The 19,826-nt window shown below is 39.3% G+C and overlaps 3 protein-coding genes across 3 annotated transcripts; 1 reads left to right on the top strand and 2 right to left on the bottom strand.

The window, feature by feature from the left end:
• Positions 1 to 592: 592 nt before the first annotated feature.
• Positions 593 to 3,442, top strand: tk1 (thymidine kinase 1, soluble). Its single transcript, XM_044346140.1, has 7 exons — positions 593 to 793; positions 955 to 986; positions 1,515 to 1,628; positions 2,051 to 2,144; positions 2,304 to 2,393; positions 2,649 to 2,768; positions 3,214 to 3,442. The coding sequence occupies exons 1-7, from the start codon at positions 728 to 730 to the stop codon at positions 3,391 to 3,393; spliced, it is 696 nt and encodes a 231-aa protein (XP_044202075.1). The 5' UTR covers positions 593 to 727; the 3' UTR covers positions 3,394 to 3,442.
• A 1,328-nt stretch (positions 3,443 to 4,770) lies between these two features.
• Positions 4,771 to 13,752, bottom strand: syngr2b (synaptogyrin 2b). The gene is made up of 4 exons (XM_044346139.1): positions 13,506 to 13,752; positions 9,823 to 10,060; positions 8,094 to 8,230; positions 4,771 to 7,061 (listed from the first exon to the last, which is right to left on the bottom strand). The coding sequence occupies exons 1-4, from the start codon at positions 13,614 to 13,616 to the stop codon at positions 6,801 to 6,803; spliced, it is 747 nt and encodes a 248-aa protein (XP_044202074.1). The 5' UTR covers positions 13,617 to 13,752; the 3' UTR covers positions 4,771 to 6,800.
• Positions 13,753 to 13,863: 111 nt separating this feature from the next.
• On the bottom strand, positions 13,864 to 19,181 carry si:dkey-93h22.7 (platelet endothelial cell adhesion molecule). The gene is made up of 13 exons (XM_044346133.1): positions 18,891 to 19,181; positions 18,775 to 18,801; positions 18,541 to 18,667; positions 18,286 to 18,461; positions 16,912 to 17,095; positions 16,412 to 16,518; positions 16,030 to 16,302; positions 15,613 to 15,918; positions 15,417 to 15,518; positions 15,288 to 15,315; positions 14,321 to 14,369; positions 14,102 to 14,167; positions 13,864 to 13,996 (listed from the first exon to the last, which is right to left on the bottom strand). Exons 1-13 carry the CDS (start codon positions 18,940 to 18,942, stop codon positions 13,925 to 13,927), a joined length of 1,569 nt encoding a protein of 522 aa, XP_044202068.1. The 5' UTR covers positions 18,943 to 19,181; the 3' UTR covers positions 13,864 to 13,924.
• Between the last annotated feature and the right edge of the window lie 645 nt (positions 19,182 to 19,826).

Below are 19,826 nucleotides of genomic sequence, written 5' to 3'. Positions count from 1 at the left end.
ATTTTAAAAATAGCTCAATGGACAAAAATGTTAGCTTTTTAATCCAACTGTTTATGATTTTTGGCAAATTCCACACACATAAAATGAAATGGACCAATAGAAAACCAAACCTTACCTTATTTCTAATTGATATTAGCCTCTATTACAACTCTATAGTCAAGATGACGAATAGAAAAGAAGTCAAGACCCAAACAATATTTGAAACATATAACATTATCGTCTGTATCACTTAATCATCAACCTGTGCCCCTTAATTTACTCATTTATTTTCCTATGTATCATTTTGCTTTTAGTGAATGTAAAAGCTTCTTGCACAATCCCTTTTCTGAATGTCTTTTTTATGTCATAACTGAATTCCCTGGCACTCTGTCTCCTCTTTTTGCTCTTAAAACTTATGTTATTGTTGTTTGAGTTTGTCTGTTATCAATAAAGTTGGGAGGGAAAAAAAGCAAGCGCTCTTCGCTCTTCCACGGATCCTCCATGGCGGGACCACACGTCACTTCCTATAGGTGGGGCGCCACTACTTGCTCTGCTCTGATTGGTCGCCGCTCTTGTCATCTCAATAGCCGCCTATAGTTACCATGGATGTATAAAGGGAACCGGCGACGCGCCACATTCAATTTCTTGTTTCAGAGTCACTGATAACTTTGCTACCTCTGGGAGAATATCTTTGTTTTTAACAACCTTTTTAACAAGTTTTGTTGAACTATAACCTCTTCAAATAAAAATGGACTGCATTGATTTTCCAAGAGTTCTTCCAAATTCACCGATGAAGGCACGGGGACAAATACAGGTTTGCATCTATTTAAAGTTATTGTCTTTATTAACTAACTGTTAGCTAACTATATTACTTTACATCGTAACCCCAACTAACACAACCCAAGATAGTTAAACAAGACATCATGTATTTAAATGAACGCTGTTCAGTCTAACAGTCTCCGCTGTTGTTTGCAGGTCATCTTTGGACCGATGTTTTCAGGAAAAAGGTGAGTTATTCACTAATAAATATAAACACAGCAGGTTTCTGTGCAAGTGTAGCTAGTATTATTAATGTTCACTGTTTCAAATAATGTTAAAACAATACTCATGTCACAAATACCGCCCAGAGTTCATTAACATCCCGCCAAAACCCTGCATTGTTTACCCAGCTGCCATCATTGAAATCAATACGAATCATATATTGTAAGTCATATTAACACTTACAATTTAAGGATCGGTTTATACAGGTTTTACATATCAGGCAGTCAGTTGTTATTTTTGCATATTATGCTAAATCTGTTGCACATCATTCAGTATGTATGAAATCAGTGTGAGGGGCAGTGTCACATAATGTGTTTTCATGCACAAAACATACAGTTTGCATAATTTACTGTATAAGATTGTTATAAATTGATGCTTTTATATGGGCAATAAGTTGGTCTTAATGTTTCTGAAATTGTAAATCAGATGTTCAGAAGTGTCTCTGCTGATCTGTTTCACTACTGTTAACTAAATCCTTGTTGTTTCATTTGCAGCACTGAACTGATGCGAAGGGTGCGGCGTTTCCAGATAGCCCAGTACAACTGCTTAGTGATCAAATATGCCAAAGACACACGTTATTCTGAAAAAGGCTTGGCCACACATGACAGGTAAGTTATTGTATTCTGCTAAATTGCTCTCAGTTACAGAAATATTGCTTGTTCATATGTTTAGAGTTGTTTATGTTTGTAATCTTGCACATTCATTTAATTTGTGCACAGCTATTTATGACATTTTCCTACATTAACAAATACAACATGAGCAGGATGAGTTGTTACTGGAAAAATGTGTTATACCCAAGCAAAAACTGACCTCTAGTGGTGCGATTCCTTGACAGATGTAGATTTTCCTGTCAGGTATTATTTTGATGGACAACTGAATAAAGCAAGGAGTCATTTGCAAGTTAATTATCAGATATATTATGAGATGTGTAGTTTGTGAAAGAGTTGGTCAAGCAAGGTAATGATGCACTACACTACACATTTCCTTTTTAAAAATTAAGATTTTCCCTTCTGCCCTGTCCGTCTTTTAGAAACACAATGGCAGCGGTACCAGCCAACTGTCTGGGAGATGTGAGGTCTCTGGCATTGCAAGTCTGTGTCATTGGAATTGATGAAGGGCAGTTTGTAAGTATTCCCTCTTGGTTTGTCATTAACTAGTCTTAGAGACCAGAATGTCTTGCTCTCCGTGTCTGCCGTCAGTTCAAGGACTTATATCCGGCTGGGATTTGTCTTCAGACGTAATTGCTCACTAACTAAACTTGTGCCTCTTTTGTGTTGTTGTAGTTTCCAGACACAGTGGAGTTTTGTGAGGAGATGGCTAATTTAGGAAAGACAGTCATTGTTGCTGCCTTGGATGGAACCTTCCAGAGAAAAGTGAGTATCTGTGTTTCTGCTTCAGGGACAGAAAGAACACCACTGTGAGTGTAAACACAACAAAATGTCCAGGACAAGGAACACATTTTTGAGAGAGGGTGACGAACAAATCCTCATGAGCAGCTAAACGACAGACCGTTCAGTGTGTCCATTATCCCACACCATAGTATGCCTGTTCTGTCCTTGTAATGTAATTATACCTGCATGCAGTCAGTGGTATTGACTGCTTTTCTGCTGTCTTGTGCATTCTTGTAGGCATTTGGAAACATCCTGAACCTCGTCCCTCTAGCGGAGAGCGTGGTGAAGCTCAACGCCGTCTGCATGCAGTGTTACAAAGAAGCTGCCTACACCAAGAGGATAGGAGCAGAGAAGGAGGTGAGGAGGCAAATTTAAGACATGTCTTGAATAACCACAAAGTGCTTCAAAACACTTTTTTTTTTTTTTTTCAAAGGGTGGTGGTGTGACAGGGCTGTGCAATAATTCAATATTATGGTTTATTCTCTGTCTATATGCTGTAATTGTATTATGACAAGCGATAAATAATGATAATGTTAACTAAATCTATCACTGCCTCACTTTTAAATATAGATGTATATGGATCACATCGATATTAAGATCATTTTGATAATTATGATATTGTGTCCATATCACCCACCCTTAAGTGTAGAGTCCATTTGGTGCACAATGCAGAGCATGTGGGGCTCATTAGTTAACGTGTTTGGCAGGACATGAGAAACAAGTGTCTTTCTACCTTTTTTTTTTTTTTTTTTTTTTTTAAAACAAATTATAACCAGTCAATCGTTGTTTGTCTGCCTCATAGGTGGAAGTGATTGGTGGAGCTGACAAGTATCAGGCGGTGTGTAGAAAGTGTTATGGAGGTCTGGTGGTGGACAAAGAGAACAGTTCTCCTTTCAGGAATGAAACTCCACATCATGCCGTCACAGGAAAACTTGTGGACTCTGGGATTCCCAGAAAGCTTTTTTCTTCTCTCCAACTCTGAACACTTGTTGCAGAGATTAAGCAGAGAGCTGAGAAGTTCATCGATCAAATGTTCGTGGAGTGAAGTTGGATTCTTTTATCTGAAATATTAACTTTTGGATTGTAGTTTCCGGGTATTTTAAAGGACAAGTTTACATTCTTTTCAAGTCTGTCTTGTTGTCTGTCAATATCATCTGTCCTTTATGTATATTGAAAGGTTGCTGTAATCATTCCTCTTGTCCATACTAGCCACAAAAATAGATCCCCTCCTCAAGAGATTTTAGTGTAAACGATAAGAGGAAAAAATCCACAGTCTTCACTCTGTATATAAATACTTCTTGAAGTGCAGCTGAAGCTAATATGAGGCTTCAGCAGTCTTGAATTAGACAAATCAGGTCGGTATCTTCCAGAGTTGAGAAAATAAAATGTCCGCATTGATCTTCAGTGGACAGTGTTTGCTTGCAGAGACAAATCAGAGGAAGAGTGACAGACTGTAACTGTGGAGGACACACACTTCTTCTTTCTCCTACAGTCTTTTTGTTGTCAGTAAGAGCCAGAGAAACATTTACAGCAAACATAAACTTTAAATGTACATAAGGGCACATGAGCATTGTTTAAAGACAGATTTGAACAAATGTGAACCTATCGTCCAAGTAGCCTTTGCAGTGTCTCCAAGAGTTTAATTTAATTTTGTATTTGCTGTGTTTTATGTGATTTATTGTTTTAATGTTAATTAACTGTATAAATAATGGAATTACACTTGATAATAACCCTCTACATGGGATTCACATCACTGTGATGTTGGTGGTTTTAAATAATTTTCAGTTTAACAATGTGTTTTCTGCCATTTTATGCATACTGAAGACACCCTTTAGGGAAAGGTATGTATGTTACACTATATGTAGCAGGTTAGGACAAGTACTGAGTTAAAGTATGGTTAACATAAAGGTTGATTTTAGCTGTTAATGTATCTGCAAATATTTTCCTAGACTGTTGGAACAATATTATTTCTTCCTACTTACAAAACTTTCATGTTTTTCATTCAGTGCTCTGACTGATATGTAATCCAATGCCCTCACATGCTAGCGAGGACCAAAATAACCTGTTTAAATCCTGGCAGGCTCCAGGGCCATGTAGTGAGCTGGCAGGTTGGATTGGAAAAGTATATCCTCCGTACTATACTATATAAAATATGCAGTACAGGAATGCAACAATAATTATTAATTAAGACCGAGCATGATTTTATTCTATGAACAAAAGGTCTTAAGTGAATTGCTGTTGTGCTTCTGATACCGACATGAAGTTATGACAAAAGTTGAAAGCAAAAAATGCTTTATAACTCAATGGTCAAAAAACATTTGGAAACCCGATAGAAAAAGAAATCAAACCAACCAAAATCTGACCAGTTTCTTGTGCCAGTCTTTATAAAACATTTGCTGTAGGCGTTACAAATCATAAATTATTTTACAGAAAGCATTCTAGTCTCACATCTAAAACACGGACCTCAATGAAACATTGAACAAAACACCAGAAATGTATTCATCTCTCAAAACTTGAAAAACATTGAAACTTCAATATGGGCTCTTTGTTGTTACTATTATAATACTGTGCAATAAACGGGGGCTGGAGACACAGTTCAGTTGATTCATTTGAACTCGGTGATTATGACAAACTCACATGAATACATTGATTTTAAGAGTTCACTGAAGAACAAATTTAACTGATTTTTCTGGAGCATGAAAATCAAGAATTGCAAAAGAATCACTCAAGCAGAGCAGCGAGAGCAGCTGTGACACAGCTGTTTAAGCTAAATTTAACTTTGTGGTGTAATCATGACACATTTTACTCTGATTAACTTCCCTCATCGAAATACCCTTTTAAAGTTTCTCTTCTTGAGGCACAAATGGAAAATCAGCGGTGTTTTTCATGTATTTGGCTTCAGTAAGTTATGCACATGTTTTGTTTTTTCTTCTCCAATGTACCTCAACAGTGTCATGTTCAATAAATATAACCACATTCAACTCCTGGTGTGTCATTAACAGATCTAATATCTACGAACACCCCCGCAACAACCTTGGAATGAAAAGCGAAAACTGATCTTAGGCCAAATTTTTAGTGTCACAACAGCCAGAATATGACCCAGGCAGAGGAGTCAAGATGATAAAATCATTACTGCCAGGCACAAAGCAACAAAGTAAACCACTAGACTGGAGGACAGGTGTGTGTGTGTGTCTCTCACTCCTGCTGGTTTGAGTGTTTTAATCTGTCATAGTTACAGACATACACACTGCAGTCTGCCTTCAACAATTAACATTAACAGATAAACATCAGCGTTCATAAAACTAAATGACACAAAGACCTTAGAGGAAGTCTGAGGCAGCTTTGTTTGCAGGCTGAAGAGGAAGCAGTGTTGGAAGTTAATAAGTTACTCTTCAGTGTGAGGACATGCTCGGTGGATAAACCTGTTCAATAAGTGCATGGTTATCTACATGTCCCTCCCTCCTGTCTGTCTGAATTTAAGCTACAAAGGGCGACACTGATTATGAATGTACAAGAAACCCATCTACAGTTTGGCACATGCAACCCATTTTTACCAACACAAGTTGTGTTTGGTTTTTTTTTTTAGTGATCTTACAAGCATAGTTAGTCTAGATGGAAAACATGTGAACCGTTTTACTGTAGTACAAACAACCCAGAAAACATTCCTTCACAGGTAGTTTTATGGCAAATAAACTTAATTGTATCATCTCCACATTTCACAAAAACTAAATCACAAGAGGACCATTTGGCTTCATAGTGGTCTTTTCCTACTGTCCTCAATACTTTGCAAAATAAATCAATGTATCCTAAACTGTTTATAGGTTTTCAAGATAAATGCACTGGAGAAGAAATATCCATAAACCAAATAAGAAAACAAAATCTGGCACATAAATCCATTAAAATGGCAGCTTTACATCGTGAAATCTATGTACAAATGCACATTCTTAGGATTCAAAAGAGTAAAGAGAAACATGTTACGTGTGGGCGTCTTCCACTCTGACTGGAGCTGTCACAAGTATTCTTATTAAAGCCACATTATGTGACCTTTGACCTCCTGGGTACATTCTATCTACCTATCCCCTTTACGATCAGCCCATTTGAGGTAAAAGTTGCATTTTTGCACACAGGTCTAAGGTGAGATTGCCCAATCATCAGCTCTAATCTCAACTCTCAGCCTGATGTCTTATGATCAGATCAGAGAGCTGCAACCCCTCAACGTAAACGGCGGTGTCCCTCATCTCTAGGTTGCAGTTGCACTGCTCAGTTTAACTTAAAGTGTGTTAAATCTAATGTAAAACCACATCAATATGATATAGCTCTGAGTCTGTGCAGTGCAACTGCAATCCGACGACCTGGAACACCGCCTTGTCCATGTGACCTCCCTTTGTCTCAGTAGTTGGGCGGCTGGTAGCCGACATCTCCTTGCGGCTGGAGGTTTGGGGTGATGGGAGGCTGCTGGTGCACGTCGGCTACATTGCTGGGATAGGCTGTGTAAGTGGTAGGGGTGTAGGTTGTGGGGTTGTAGGAGGTGGGGGCGTAGGTCGGGGGGTAGGCGGTGTGGTGATCTGGAGGCGGCTCTGTGTAGGTCGGGAGTGTAACGTCATTGACACCACGGCGGAAACGACCCAGAGCAAAGTAGGTTAGGATTCCCTGCACGATGAGAGGAAAATATCCAGATCATTACAGGTAGTCAACAGTGTTTCCACTAAATCACTTTTCATTTCTCTACTGCTGCATATGTTTTAACACATGCTTTAGATTTCCAAGTTAGCACTTCAGCTCATGCCAGTGTAAAAATAAACTCCAAGACTAAAAGCTTGCTTATTATTACATAAGTATTATTACATAATCCATCACACTGACACTGTTCAGTCACTGTATCACATTATCGCTACATTATCGTTGTTGCTCTGTGATGCGGTTGATGCAGAGTTGTCTTGAGAAGTCTTAGAGGCTCAGACATATGAGATTCTTTCTTGTGCTATGTGTTGTGCAATTTATTTGTGCATAAACATCATGTGACCTGAAATCATGTAGATGTATAGATAATGTAAGAGTACACAGAAGATGCCTTGCTGTATTTTTGATGTTTGGCACACAGTGTTGTCTTGTAATCCTGTGAGAGATAGGCCAAATGTTTGGCATGACAAAGATATAAAAAGCTTCTGAGGTACACCCTTGCAATTTAAATTTATGCTGAAAATCGAAACCAGAATACAAATAATAACAAAACAACAGGTGGCTCATTGTGGCATATAGTTAATCAAGAGTTACAGGAAGTGAAAAATCTGTTTGAAATCAACCTTCATGATAGTTTCTTGTAACAAAAAGTTGCAAAAGTATCAAATTTCAGAGGTTTCCACCAGCACTTGAACACACCAAGTTGGAGGACTTGTACAATCAGCTGCATTACCACGCAAAAGTTTGACAGTAAACAGTACAGTGTTCAGTCATGTGAAGTATTTCAAGCATGTTTCAAGCATGTCTCTTACACTTTTGTGCACCATATTGGCATGAGCTGAAGCCAGTGGTTGCTTTATTGCAGGAAAAATTAACTGATTAAAAAGCTATGACATGAGCAAAAAAGCACCAAACTCGACTCAACTAGAGTTCACTGGCAAAGAAAGTGGCTAAAATCTGAGCTTTTTAAAATTAAAATCTGACAACAGCGGTGCTGCTCACCCAGGTGGCGATGGAGAAGAATGAGAAGGCCACAGTGGCACGTGCAGCGTCCTGTGGGATAGCGCTGACATCACGTGTGTGACTCCACTGGTTGGCCAACAGGCAGAAACACACAAACCACAGGAAGGTCCACACCCCTGGAAAACATACAGAAACACAGATGCACAAACACATACACAGATATAAATGATTGTTTTTCCTCACCGCATGAAAGAATATCAAAAGTGCTTTGCTGAAAACTCTGGTATAAGAAGTAAATTCCTGTGAAAAACATCCGGAAGAACAAAAACTATTTATCAGAAGAATAAAAAAGGCTCTCCTGTTCCCGTCTGCTCAAATGACCACAGGCTATTTTTCAAACTACCACTTCTTTGTTTTCTTGAAGAATGGCTGACTGTGAACTGTGTCGTGTCCAGCTGATGAATGTTTTAGTTGAACAAAACGTGTGATGTCATCCTCCCCCGTCACCACTGCTGCTCACTCATCATCTACTGCGTTCAGCAGTGAATAATACATGTTATATTATGTTATGGTATATTGCAAACAAGCTGTGGTCTGTCCCACATCACACCAACACTCAAAGACTTCCTGTATGAAGATGGTCACATTCAAATGAGAAAAGTGAAACTAAAAGGGAAGAAAAGACAAACAATGACCTTGTGGCTGATTAAAATTAAAAAAAAAAAAAATCGCTATTCTACAACCTGCTTTCAACTTCAAAAAACGGTCGTAATCATTAACTGTAAAAACAACCACTTATGTTAACATGGTAATTAAGTTTATCATTGGTTATATTTACCATTATTCCTTCATCCAGTGTTTACATAACATTAGGTGATAACAATCTTGAAGGTTTAAAAAGATATTTTCAGTTTTGAAAGTTCTCAATAATATGCGCATTTATGCTATAATGTTCTTTAAATTTAATAAAATCATCAACTCTGACATTTATTGTACTGACATAATAATGGACAGATGACATAAAGTCATGTATGCCATGTGCCAGGGGGCTATGACAAATAGTAGAATACGAGTATGTTCAGAAAATCTATAATTTATGATTTTCTTTTTAAAAAGAGGCTCCATGTTCACCATAACTTTTATCATTGTCAAGATACTTTCTCAAGTTTACCATATACACAATGTTTACGTCTTTCATAAATAAAAAGGTGAGTTTCCAGCGAAATGAGTTTACCCTACACCGTCAACAGTTGCCTATTGACACATTCAGCAGATACTACGTAACATTACCATTCATTTGGAGTCATGTTTCTGGCCACCTGACAAATGTAAGTTTTAAATTCACTATTTTTTAACTCTGTTTTGGTCTCCACCAACTTCTAATGGAACTATCTGGCTCTTTAGCTGCTAAATGCTCCGCTATGTAAACCAGCTATTCAATAACTTTGTCTATGTGGTGTGATGCTGGGTAGGTACCAAACAACAGTGGGCCAGAAAGGAGGTTGATGAGAGCAGTGAGAGTGAACAAAAACAGGGAAGTCGCAGGACGTAAAACCAAAACAATGAGGTGAAAGAAGCTAAAACACTCTGTAGAGCTGAGGGGAACTGCAGAGTCAGGTGATAATTTTCTGTTGGTTCGTCACTATGAGCGACCTCTTTCACATTAAACAAAGTCATTTAATCCATTGCTAATATAAAAGTAAGAACTATTGCAGCTTTAAAGCTCTTATAAAACAAACAAGGAAACCACAGTAATGCTCTGGCTCACCTGAGAATCCCAGGTCTGCCAACACAGCGAATTTCCTCTCCTGTGCATTGCTCATGAAAGGCACGTAAACATCCAACACCAGGAAACCCACACAGGCCAGGAAGGCAATCACCCCAATGCCAACAGCGTAGTGACAGGCCGAGTCATTCTGGTTGAAGATGCACTTTGCCTCTGCACTGTGGGCAGAGTTGACGTATCCCTCTGTTGTGATGCTGGCAAACACCACTATGGCAAAGATCTGCAGTGAGACAGAGAAAAAAAAGAGGGTGGCGGTTGAGGACAAGTGAATCAACATAGTTGTGGTTTATTTTATCCTCCCATGCCTTCGATGATTGACAAAGACACAAAAGAAAACTGAGAAAATGTTTCTTTAACTGGGTTAAAGAAACATTTTCAAGTTTAACCATCAACTTCACATTGCATCCTTTACATCATTGAAAAGCAAAACTAACCAGTTTGAGACTGATTTCATGAAAATACTGCATGAAAATTTACTAGCAGAGATTTAGAACTTGCTCAGAAATTGCTATTACGCTTTATTTAGTTGTCACATCATTGTCTTATGATAATTCAGTTGAGAGCAGGGACCATTTGGAAAACACTTTGTTGGTGGTGCATTCTAAGAAACTGGGAGATTTGATACTTGAGTCTGCAGCCAAAAAGTATTGCAATCAGGAGCTCTGGTGTCTCAAAAAAACAAACACGGAAGAAAATACAGTAATGTTGACATGAGATGTCACAGTTTATTGAATGTATCAAACATGAAGAGTAATTGAAACGGAAAAATAGAAAACATCCTCAGCTTTAGCTTGTGTCTACTGGAAGCAACCTTGGGATTATTAACACTAAATTAGGTTACTAAATAAGTTAAACAGTGCTAAAATTGTATGACATAACATTTCAAGTGTTGATATTTGATGTAGTTAAAAGACATACAAAATAGACTATATCTACTTCTACTTGAACAAATTAATCAAAACACATGACACATATTATTACAGGTTCTGATACACAGTGACTTATTGCTGACTCTGGAAATACCCCCCAGCTCCTGTGGTCATCGTGTGTTTATAATGCAAAGAGTGCTAACTACTGCCCAGTCCCTCTGACCATCACGTGGTCTGTTAACTGTCTGCTCTGGTTTCCCACCTAACCATGTGACCTACTTCTGAGTGCAGCTGCCGACCATGTGACTCAAGAGATGCCACCAGCTCCACTAACAACACTCATAATGAGATCTGGGAGGAGGATAGAGAGGGGACTGTTTAACGGGTTGGCAGGAGGAGAGGCCATAATCAAGCTGACAGGATGAGACAAAAGGTACAGAGAATGAGCTGGAGATGGAAAAATAAGGGAAGCGAATATGGGGAGTGTCAAACACAACAAAAAAGTGAGAGAGAGTTGGATGAACAGATGGATGTTTCCGTACGTTAAAAAAAGTTTGTATGTTGGGGTTAGGGTTAGTGCTAAAAAGATGCCCTAATGTCACATATTGCCCTAATGTCACATATTCATGCTGTGGTCGGTAAACAGTAGAAATAATGTTGACGCCCTCCTCGTCTTTACACTAAAACACCATCAGAAGTGCATTTTTCGCCTGTTCAGTACTGTATTTAACCATCAGGACAGCAGTGTAGCTACTAAAAATAATCAGGTTTTTATCATTTTGGCTTTTGGAGGAGGCGTAGTCCAGTAATTCAACATTTCCACTGCCTTTTCATTATTACAGGAGCAAGTGTGGTGCATTATGGGACATGTAGGCGGTCTTACAGAGTGAACAATCCCCTCTTGTGTCATAGGTGCTCCAGGCTCACTGAAGTAAAAATAAAATTACCAGAGATACACAGTGATCTAGCCGGTGTGGATTTAAGGTTGCTACAATCTAGAGAAAAGTTCAGCACCGGTTTGCAAAGTTCTTGTGTGTGTGTGTGTGTGTGAGAGAGAGAGAGAGAGAGAGAGAGAGATATCAATGGCACACATTCACCACAAGTAAAAGAGAGGGTCAGCAGGGGAGAGGTATCATCTTACCTGCCCACCAGCCCCTGTTTACAAGTGATACACAAGTAATCCCTCGTATGCACACACACACACACACACACATACACACACAAACATAACACTCAATGGCTGTGGCAACCAAGGGCACATTCTGTCCTGTCCTCATCTACCACACTGGATACGCTACACTATCCAGGTTATGTGTTTTCAGTAGAGCTACTCTCACCCTGCGTGTACATTAGCCAGAGGCCTAACAAATAGTTTACGCTTCATGAACCAAGTAGATTAAAATCAGCTGTAGTCTTAGTAATCCAAGATATGAGTCTGTAATGAGGTGAAAGCAGTCATGTCAAATAAAACGTTTAAAAAAAATCTAATACTCCCCTCAAAACTTTCACTTTCAATGTTTCATTTTGCCAAGGAGATGGTCAAGGACAGGTGAAATGGTAATCCTTCATCTGTGTGCTCGCAATCACCCAAGGATAAGATACCATATATTCTATAATATGTCTGGTTGAGATTCATTTTGGACTTTCCAGATCAGTGTCCTACTAACTACAAAAACAAATCTGTGCCATAAGATTTGCCTAGCAACAGGTGATCAGCAACAAAAATGTACAACTTCCCAGAACTTTCCCTGATGCATAAATTCCCCTCTATATGCAAAATCCCCCGGTCTGCTGAACTTCTTCATAATACAGACTATGATCTGGCTGTCTTTTACCCTTTCCATGAAACATAAAATGAGGAACAAGGTATTTTCCTTTCATTGATTGTCTCTCTGGTGAACACAGCTGCATTATTACAGACTGCAGAGAATAACTAACTCAGTGGTTATCAAACTTTTTTCACATCAAGGACCCCTAAGTTGACACAAATTAGACCATGGACCCCCATTTGATGAGAGTTTGTCCCAGGGTCTCCATCTGATAAGATTATTGCTTTTAGATGTTTTATTACAGAACATGTATGAAACCCATGACCAAAATAGGCATACATTCTGTTATTGTGTTACTTATGGATGGAATTATAGTGAAAATAAATTATTGCCTGATTTGCTGGAGACCCACTAGAACCTCCTCAAGCTCCCCTGGGGGTCCCTGGACCCCACTTTGAAACCACTGGTCTACACAGTAGGTGGGCCGATAACAGTTAAGAGTGTAAAACCTATGAACAGAATAGTTATTCTTATACATTCTCTCACGGGACCAACTTCTAGTCAATGAAATAATAAAAGTGAAATTAAAATATTGCCCATTTTTCTGAGGACCTCCTGGACGCCCTTAAGGATCCCTGGGGGTCCCCGGACTCCACTTTGAGACCCACTGAACTAACTGATCATAATCTATATTTAGTTGGTGTTTTGCTTCCAGAAGTGGAGATCTGACAGTTTTTAGTCTTTGGTCCTCTGACAGCAGCAGTGTTGACCTGTGCCGTCACCGAGCTGCTGTCATACACCAGCTGCACGCAACATGACGCCCCGCGGAGACGCCGCAGAAAGTAGCCTGTTGTTCTGGCCAACACAAACAAACATAGCCGTCATTTATTTACAGAGGCAGTTTACGGGCCCCGGGTGAGGCGCACCTGCTCACGGACCACGTTGAATACTCTTCCTGTTTCTTTTGAACCTTTGAACACTGTGTGGTGACCTACAACACAAACTCCTACATCCAGACTGTACTCACCCAGCTGAGCAGCCGCACGATAGTTTGCGGTTGTCGGATAAACTTGTGGACGTCGAAGCCTCCTCCTGCGAGCGAAGCCCCGTAAGCACTTGTATCGCCCGTCTTCTCCATGATGTCTCAGAGTCACAAGCCCTCCGTGTGGTTTGAACCGACTTAGCAGAACAGCCTACCAGCTAGACTCAGCTAAGACTAAGACTACTGACACCTTCTGAAGCGCTACTGCTTCATTTGACGCGCACAAGAGCCACCCAGAGGAGCTGCGCTGTCCGGCTGCGCGTCAGAGGGGCGGAGCTGAAGATCATGTATGAATGCGCTCATTATTTCACCTCTCAACCTCATCAATAAAACACACACCGAGCAGCATTAACAGATGTTTATTTAAGTAACTACACTGTTTATAGAGCAAACAGTTTGTTCCCTCAGGGCTCCTTAAGTTGTTCATCTTCTTCTTCTCCATATAAGGACCATTCATCCACAGAGGCGGCAGATACCTGATGAAGACAACACAGACAGACAAAGCAGAAGTGGTTGGCCGCTTGTTTGTTTCTGTAACTGAACAATTGGTTAACTGACATCATTAATTCATCTGAACCCACCTGATCAAATTCATCATCTCGGGCTGTCCTCAACCCATCAGCATCCTCATCGTACTCTGACAAATCCTACAAGACAGGATGATTTAAGGTAAAGTAAATGTCATGGTGAAATAGTACAGTTTGCTACCACAAACATGGCTCTTGTCAGTTGCTTTAATCCTTAAAGCCTTAACCGTGTGTTTTTATTGAAATGATTGAGATACAAAAATACCAACTAACCAGCTCGTTTTCATATGCAGCTACCTTTCTCTCCATCTCCAGGCCCAACCTGAGAGGAGAAAACAACAAGGTGACACACACATACAGCTGTCTACACAGATGTATGAGCTGCTGACTGATAAAAAACAAACAAACAAACAAAAGAAACCCCATACAACTCATATATCTTGCAGAGTAGATTATCTTTATATTTTTCAAAAACTCTCCACCTAACTATTCACACTTTCAGCTTCTCAGTGAGAAGACAACTGCCATTACAAAACAAGTCAAGCCACAAAGCAGTATTGAGGATTTTTTTTGTTGTCATGATGCTTCCTCTTTATAAGACAGCTGGATCTCTGGTATGATTATTCATCATCTTTACTGTAAAAATGTGACCCTATCTTGCATCAGAGACCAGTGCTTGTCACACTTTTCTTGGTCATCAATAGATGACCAAGAAAATAGACGTTATGTGACCTGCTGACCCCTCTCTTCCCATATTTCCTGTCAGTTAACATTGTCAAACTGACTAATAGTAGCAATAATGCAAAAACAGATTGTGTTACTGTATCCCAAATCCCCAAATTTCCCCCCAAATTTGATTTGATAAATCTGATACAAAATTAGCCATTAGCCAAACAAAACCATTATTTGCCACTTTTTTGGTTCTTTGTTTGAAAGCTGTTGTATCGTTTTATGACAAAACAGGAAGAGAGTCTTTGTGCTTCCCCCCTAATTCCACCATCTGCCATTGTTTTGTTCAATAGCAGATGGTTGAATAAGTAAAAGATAACTGCCAACATATTACTCCTCTTCAGTATCGTAAAAAAGAAAAATTGAGGAGGATCAGGTAGCACTGCTCTCTTCATTAGAAGAAGCAGCAGGATTATGAGAAAACAATATTACTAAGGGTTATCAAAATGTTGACCACAGTCTCATTTTTAGGTTCTTCCCTTCAAGATATCAAAACTGAGAAATAACTCACAGGGACTTCTCTCCATACTGCCTTTTCCCTGAAACAAGAGCAAAACACATTATTTCACAATAGCAAACGAGGAGGAACCACACTAGATAAAAACAGGACTGTGAAATCTTAGAAGCATTGTGAACTCACTGAACAGCACTCCAATCCAACAAAGAATAGAGACCAACAAAACCAAGAGTGTGAAACATCCAAAGACCATTGCCACAACCAAGTCAGGGAGACGATTCAGCACTGGAGGAGCAGGAAAACAAAGAGAATATATTACACCAGCTATGACTAAGGCAGATTTTAACTCTAAACACAAACAGCAGTGGATCAACTGTACCTTCTTTATCTAAATAACGTGACTTGCTGCTTATGGTTGTGGTGTTATCAAAGCTGTCGGACACTTCACAGTGGTATGTCCCAGCACTGCTCCTCCCTACAGCCAGCAGGAGTATAGACTCCTTTGGAGGCCGGTTGACCACGTGATAAAAGCTTCCTTGGTCATGTAGAAGGGTTTTGTTGAGGAACCACTGGTACCGTGGAAGAGTTCCTTTCGCCACCTTGCAGTAGAGCCTCAGGCCGGTCACAGCATAGTTCTCTCCAATGTCGGAGTCATAATCTATCGTCACAGGCCCACCAACTGGGACTGTTGAAGACATTATGAATTGAAAAGAGACGTGGTAGGAAAATGGAGAGACATTACAACAAGTAGACTGTATCAGAGTGTTATGCCAGCAGCTTCAAATGATGCACATACCAACTTCTAAGGGCAACCACCGACTGTTTGCGACCCGATCTCCGTTCTTTGCCTGGCACTGGAGCCATCCTAAGTGCTGGCCCAAAACCAATGGAGTCTTAAATGTGGCTTTTCTCTCTTCAACTGTCACATTGGCAACCAATCCTGTCCCGTTGTAGAGTGAAAAGGTGACAGGTAGAGTCCCTCTTGTTGACTGACAGGTGACCACGGCAGAATAGTGGTGGGAATCTTCCTTTAACACAGTGAAGGATATGTCGGGGTCTGACACCACATCTGAGGGAAGTAGGATGTAAGAGGACGTTATTTTGTTGAGCTTTATTCAAAATAAACCACGTCACAGCTATAAAACCTGAGAGTTTATTCACAAAGGATGACAGCTAACCTTTGACTGTGATAACAACCATAGGGCTGGTGGAGCTGTAGACCTCTGTTTGGTTGTATTGGTTGACAGCGACACATATGTATGAGCCGCTGTCTGCAGAAGTGGTTCTGAAGATGAAGACAGATTATCAATTCAGTACAGTAACTTTCTGTTTACTTGTTCAGTGGCCTCCATTACAAAGTACATCTTTCTCAGACATTGTTATACAGATGTTTGTTGACAGAACAAAGGAATTTGCTTAAAATTCAAAAAATGTTTGGGTAGGAGCGCTTCCTGGACTCAAAGGAATTTGCTTAATCTGCAATGAGGCATCTCATTTTTACTGCAAATTTGTGTAAAAATGGGATGCCTCACTGAATATGAGATGAGGCATCTCAACAGGCTTATCTTGTACACAATAAATTTATTCGACTGCTCAGAACACCATGGCAACCACCTAGCAACCACCTAGTAATGCAGTAGCAGCTGTGCAGGGACTGTCTCAATGGGACTCCACTGACCTGTTGATCGAGAGACGGTTATCTGCAACGTAGTGGTGAGGAGACCGAGCGACAGGTCGATCATTCAACAGCCACTTGTAGGAGACATGATTTCCAGTTTTAAGTTCACAGCGTAGCTTCAGCTCTCTCCCCTCAAAGAACTCCACTGGACCTGAATGGACAATCTCTGCACCTTCCACTGGCTCTGCAGGACAAACACAGCAACAGATGCAGAGCCTGATCTTATCTCCAATGTAAGTGATTCTCATTGGAAAAGTCTTGTTGTTAAGGAAGTAAAGATTTAAGTAAAAGTAAAAAGTAATTTCCAAAACAAGGAGTTTCATTTTCTCCATGTTTTTGCAGAACCATTTCTCTATTGGTTTACAGGTGACCATGTTGACTAGCTTAACAACACCTAACACCTCAGGATGAACTGAAATAATTCTGGTGACCCCTTGACTTTTCATCTGGCAGTGTCATATGGTCAAAATTTTAATTTGTCCAATACTTGGTTTATGACCAAATACCTGCAAAACTCATGCCAGTCCCATCAACCTCAGCTATAGTGTGTTTTCAGTGCTAATTTGCAAATACCTTGTAAATATTACATGCTAAACATCAGCATGTTAGTATTTTCACTGTGAACATGTTAGCATGCTGATGTTAGCACTGCTGTGCGCAAGCATGGCTTTATAGACGCTTCATTCATCATGAAATTACAAGTCCATGATAGAGCTGTTTTTTATGTCAGTTGCAGACAAATTTTGCATAACATTGACTCATTTTGCTGCCCACTGAATATTCATATCTTTAATGTTAAGGAACAAACTGACAGTATTCAAGTCCAATTATTCATAATAGAATCATGGTAATTTTGGTGAGTTTAGCAAACAGCTGGTTGGCAATTGATAGACAGAGGATGGGGCATATTATTAACCTATCAGAGTATTCATTGCAGTCTTTATGTATGCCATATCATTTATACCGAAAAGCCTAACATGATATGATTTTCTAAAGTGCTTCAGTTAAAGGATAGGTTCACATATTTTCAAGTCTGCCATAATACAATACTTACATGCTAATATGCACATGTAGAGTGATGGGTTGCTGTTGCTTTTCCCCCCCTTAACAATAAAAGTCTAATTAGGTTAAAAATCAGTTTTTAAACAGAGACTTGGCCAAGAAGGCAACTTAAAAGCTAAATCAATAAATGTACAGTAATACAGACAATATAAACAGGCTAAGAAAACTTCCACGCACTATCACAAAACAATATCCATGGCCTTTGAGAAATATTTCTCAGTGTGTCCACAATACTTTATGTTATTGTCACAGGGAAACCATGGAAAGTATATGTGCCATGTACAGTATATCCCTGTTAATGAAGACACTCACCAATGACCCTCAGGTAGTGTTTGTTGCTGACAGTTGGCTCTATGTCAGAATTGTTCTGTGCTTTGGCCACACACTCCAGGTTGCCCTCATGATAAGGTTTGATTAGCAAGGGGATGGTTCCAACTTGCCCGTCCAGGGAAGTGGATTCACCCAAGAGCTTAGTACGGTTTCCCTCCCTAGAAATGGTTGATAATTAGAGGGATTTCTATCATTACTTAATACATTTTAGTGCATTTGTTATATACAACTACTCACTTGAATAACTGCAGCAGGATTTGTTCATTCTTTGGGTAGATCTGCAGGCCACAATAAAAATCTTCCGACTTCCCCACTAAAGCAACCGAAGGGCCAAACAACTCTGGCCGTTCCAGAGATAACTGGCCTATCAAAGAATAAAATAAAATTCAACAACATTCAACAAATACTCAACATAAAGAATCAAAAGCTACAAAATGACACACTAACACACGAACAGACTAACAGACTTACTGCTCTCTTTGCTAAAGAAGCACAACCCTAGAGGGGAGAAAAATAGGTTCAAATATGTTACAAGAAATTGTGAAATATTAAGTGTACTGAAGTGGTGTTTGTGTAAATTAGCTTACCCAACATGACCACAAAGAGGAACATTCTTGAAGAAGTTATTGGACTTAACATACGATTACGCTACACAGTGGCAAATAGTTATGACACTTTTGAGTTGAGGTTGAAGCACTGTGGGTGAAAAAAACACACCTACAAGCAAATGTGCAAATAACTGATAGTGTTACTCTACACCTCCCTATCATACCCTCCCACTCTGTAACATCACCAGAGGAATACGTTCACTCATGCTATAACTGTGAAGGTGTTTTGTACATTTTGAAATGTAAATATCAGAACAAAACAGGTTAAACACAGTGTGACGTGGAAATTAAGCTGTAATCAAGCATCTATTTTTTCATTGAACAAAAAATCAACAAAATATCATTTGAAATTTCCATTTATTTGCAAAAATACATAACAGTATACAATAGATTTGCTCTTGTCCTGTAGTTTGGCTGGAAAATATAATCTCTCATTTTTTGAACTGAATGTTTTTATAAGCAATTTGGTAGTAATAATTGCAGAACAACAGAAAATAAGTACAGATGTGAATTTAAATGATGACAATATGCATGAAGAGGTGATCAATTTGGAGAGAGATGTGAGTTCCTCCTGTGTCATCCTGTGATCTCTGAGGTCGAAAGCAGAAAAAGAGAAAGAAGTTATGATGTTGTCCTGTCTATAGCTGATTCAGATGGTTTCCAACATTATTCAAAACAGCAACAAACAATTTCTTTTGAACAGAAATTGGCAGTTTTTATCATTTCCTGAAAGGTTTGGAGATATAAAGTTTCTGGAGGACAGTAGGTAACACTTTATTTGACATGTCTGCAATTTCCAAATAATTTCCTAGAAAGTTTTAAATGATGGAACTATGTAATTCCATACTGTTTAAAGAGAAAAGAGAGGCAAGTTTATTTTTTTTTGGTTCATTTAGTTTCTTGTGTTCAGTTTAT

The sequence above is a fragment of the Thunnus albacares genome, chromosome 3 (genome assembly GCF_914725855.1).
Source record: "Thunnus albacares chromosome 3, fThuAlb1.1, whole genome shotgun sequence".
Classification (NCBI taxonomy): domain Eukaryota; kingdom Metazoa; phylum Chordata; class Actinopteri; order Scombriformes; family Scombridae; genus Thunnus; species Thunnus albacares.
The sequence above is the reverse complement of the archived record's forward strand: the minus strand, read 5'-3'. Positions and strand labels throughout refer to the sequence as shown.

Coding starts and splice junctions, on each gene's coding strand:
- tk1 (XM_044346140.1), top strand. CDS start 728: ATGGACTGCATTGATTTTCCAAGAGTTCTTCCAAATTCACCGATGAAG. Junction 1,629..2,050: donor GGCTTGGCCACACATGACAG/GTAAGTTATTGT, acceptor TCCGTCTTTTAG/AAACACAATGGCAGCGGTAC. Junction 2,394..2,648: donor ATGGAACCTTCCAGAGAAAA/GTGAGTATCTGT, acceptor GCATTCTTGTAG/GCATTTGGAAACATCCTGAA.
- syngr2b (XM_044346139.1), bottom strand. CDS start 13,616: ATGGAGAAGACGGGCGATACAAGTGCTTACGGGGCTTCGCTCGCAGGA. Junction 8,231..9,822: donor GGCAGACCTGGGATTCTCAG/GTGAGCCAGAGC, acceptor TATGTTTTCCAG/GGGTGTGGACCTTCCTGTGG. Junction 7,062..8,093: donor TCTTCTCCATCGCCACCTGG/GTGAGCAGCACC, acceptor CTCATCGTGCAG/GGAATCCTAACCTACTTTGC.
- si:dkey-93h22.7 (XM_044346133.1), bottom strand. CDS start 18,942: ATGTTAAGTCCAATAACTTCTTCAAGAATGTTCCTCTTTGTGGTCATG. Junction 14,370..15,287: donor CAGTATGGAGAGAAGTCCCT/GTGAGTTATTTC, acceptor TTCTCCTCTCAG/GTTGGGCCTGGAGATGGAGA. Junction 13,997..14,101: donor GAGATGATGAATTTGATCAG/GTGGGTTCAGAT, acceptor TGTCTTCATCAG/GTATCTGCCGCCTCTGTGGA.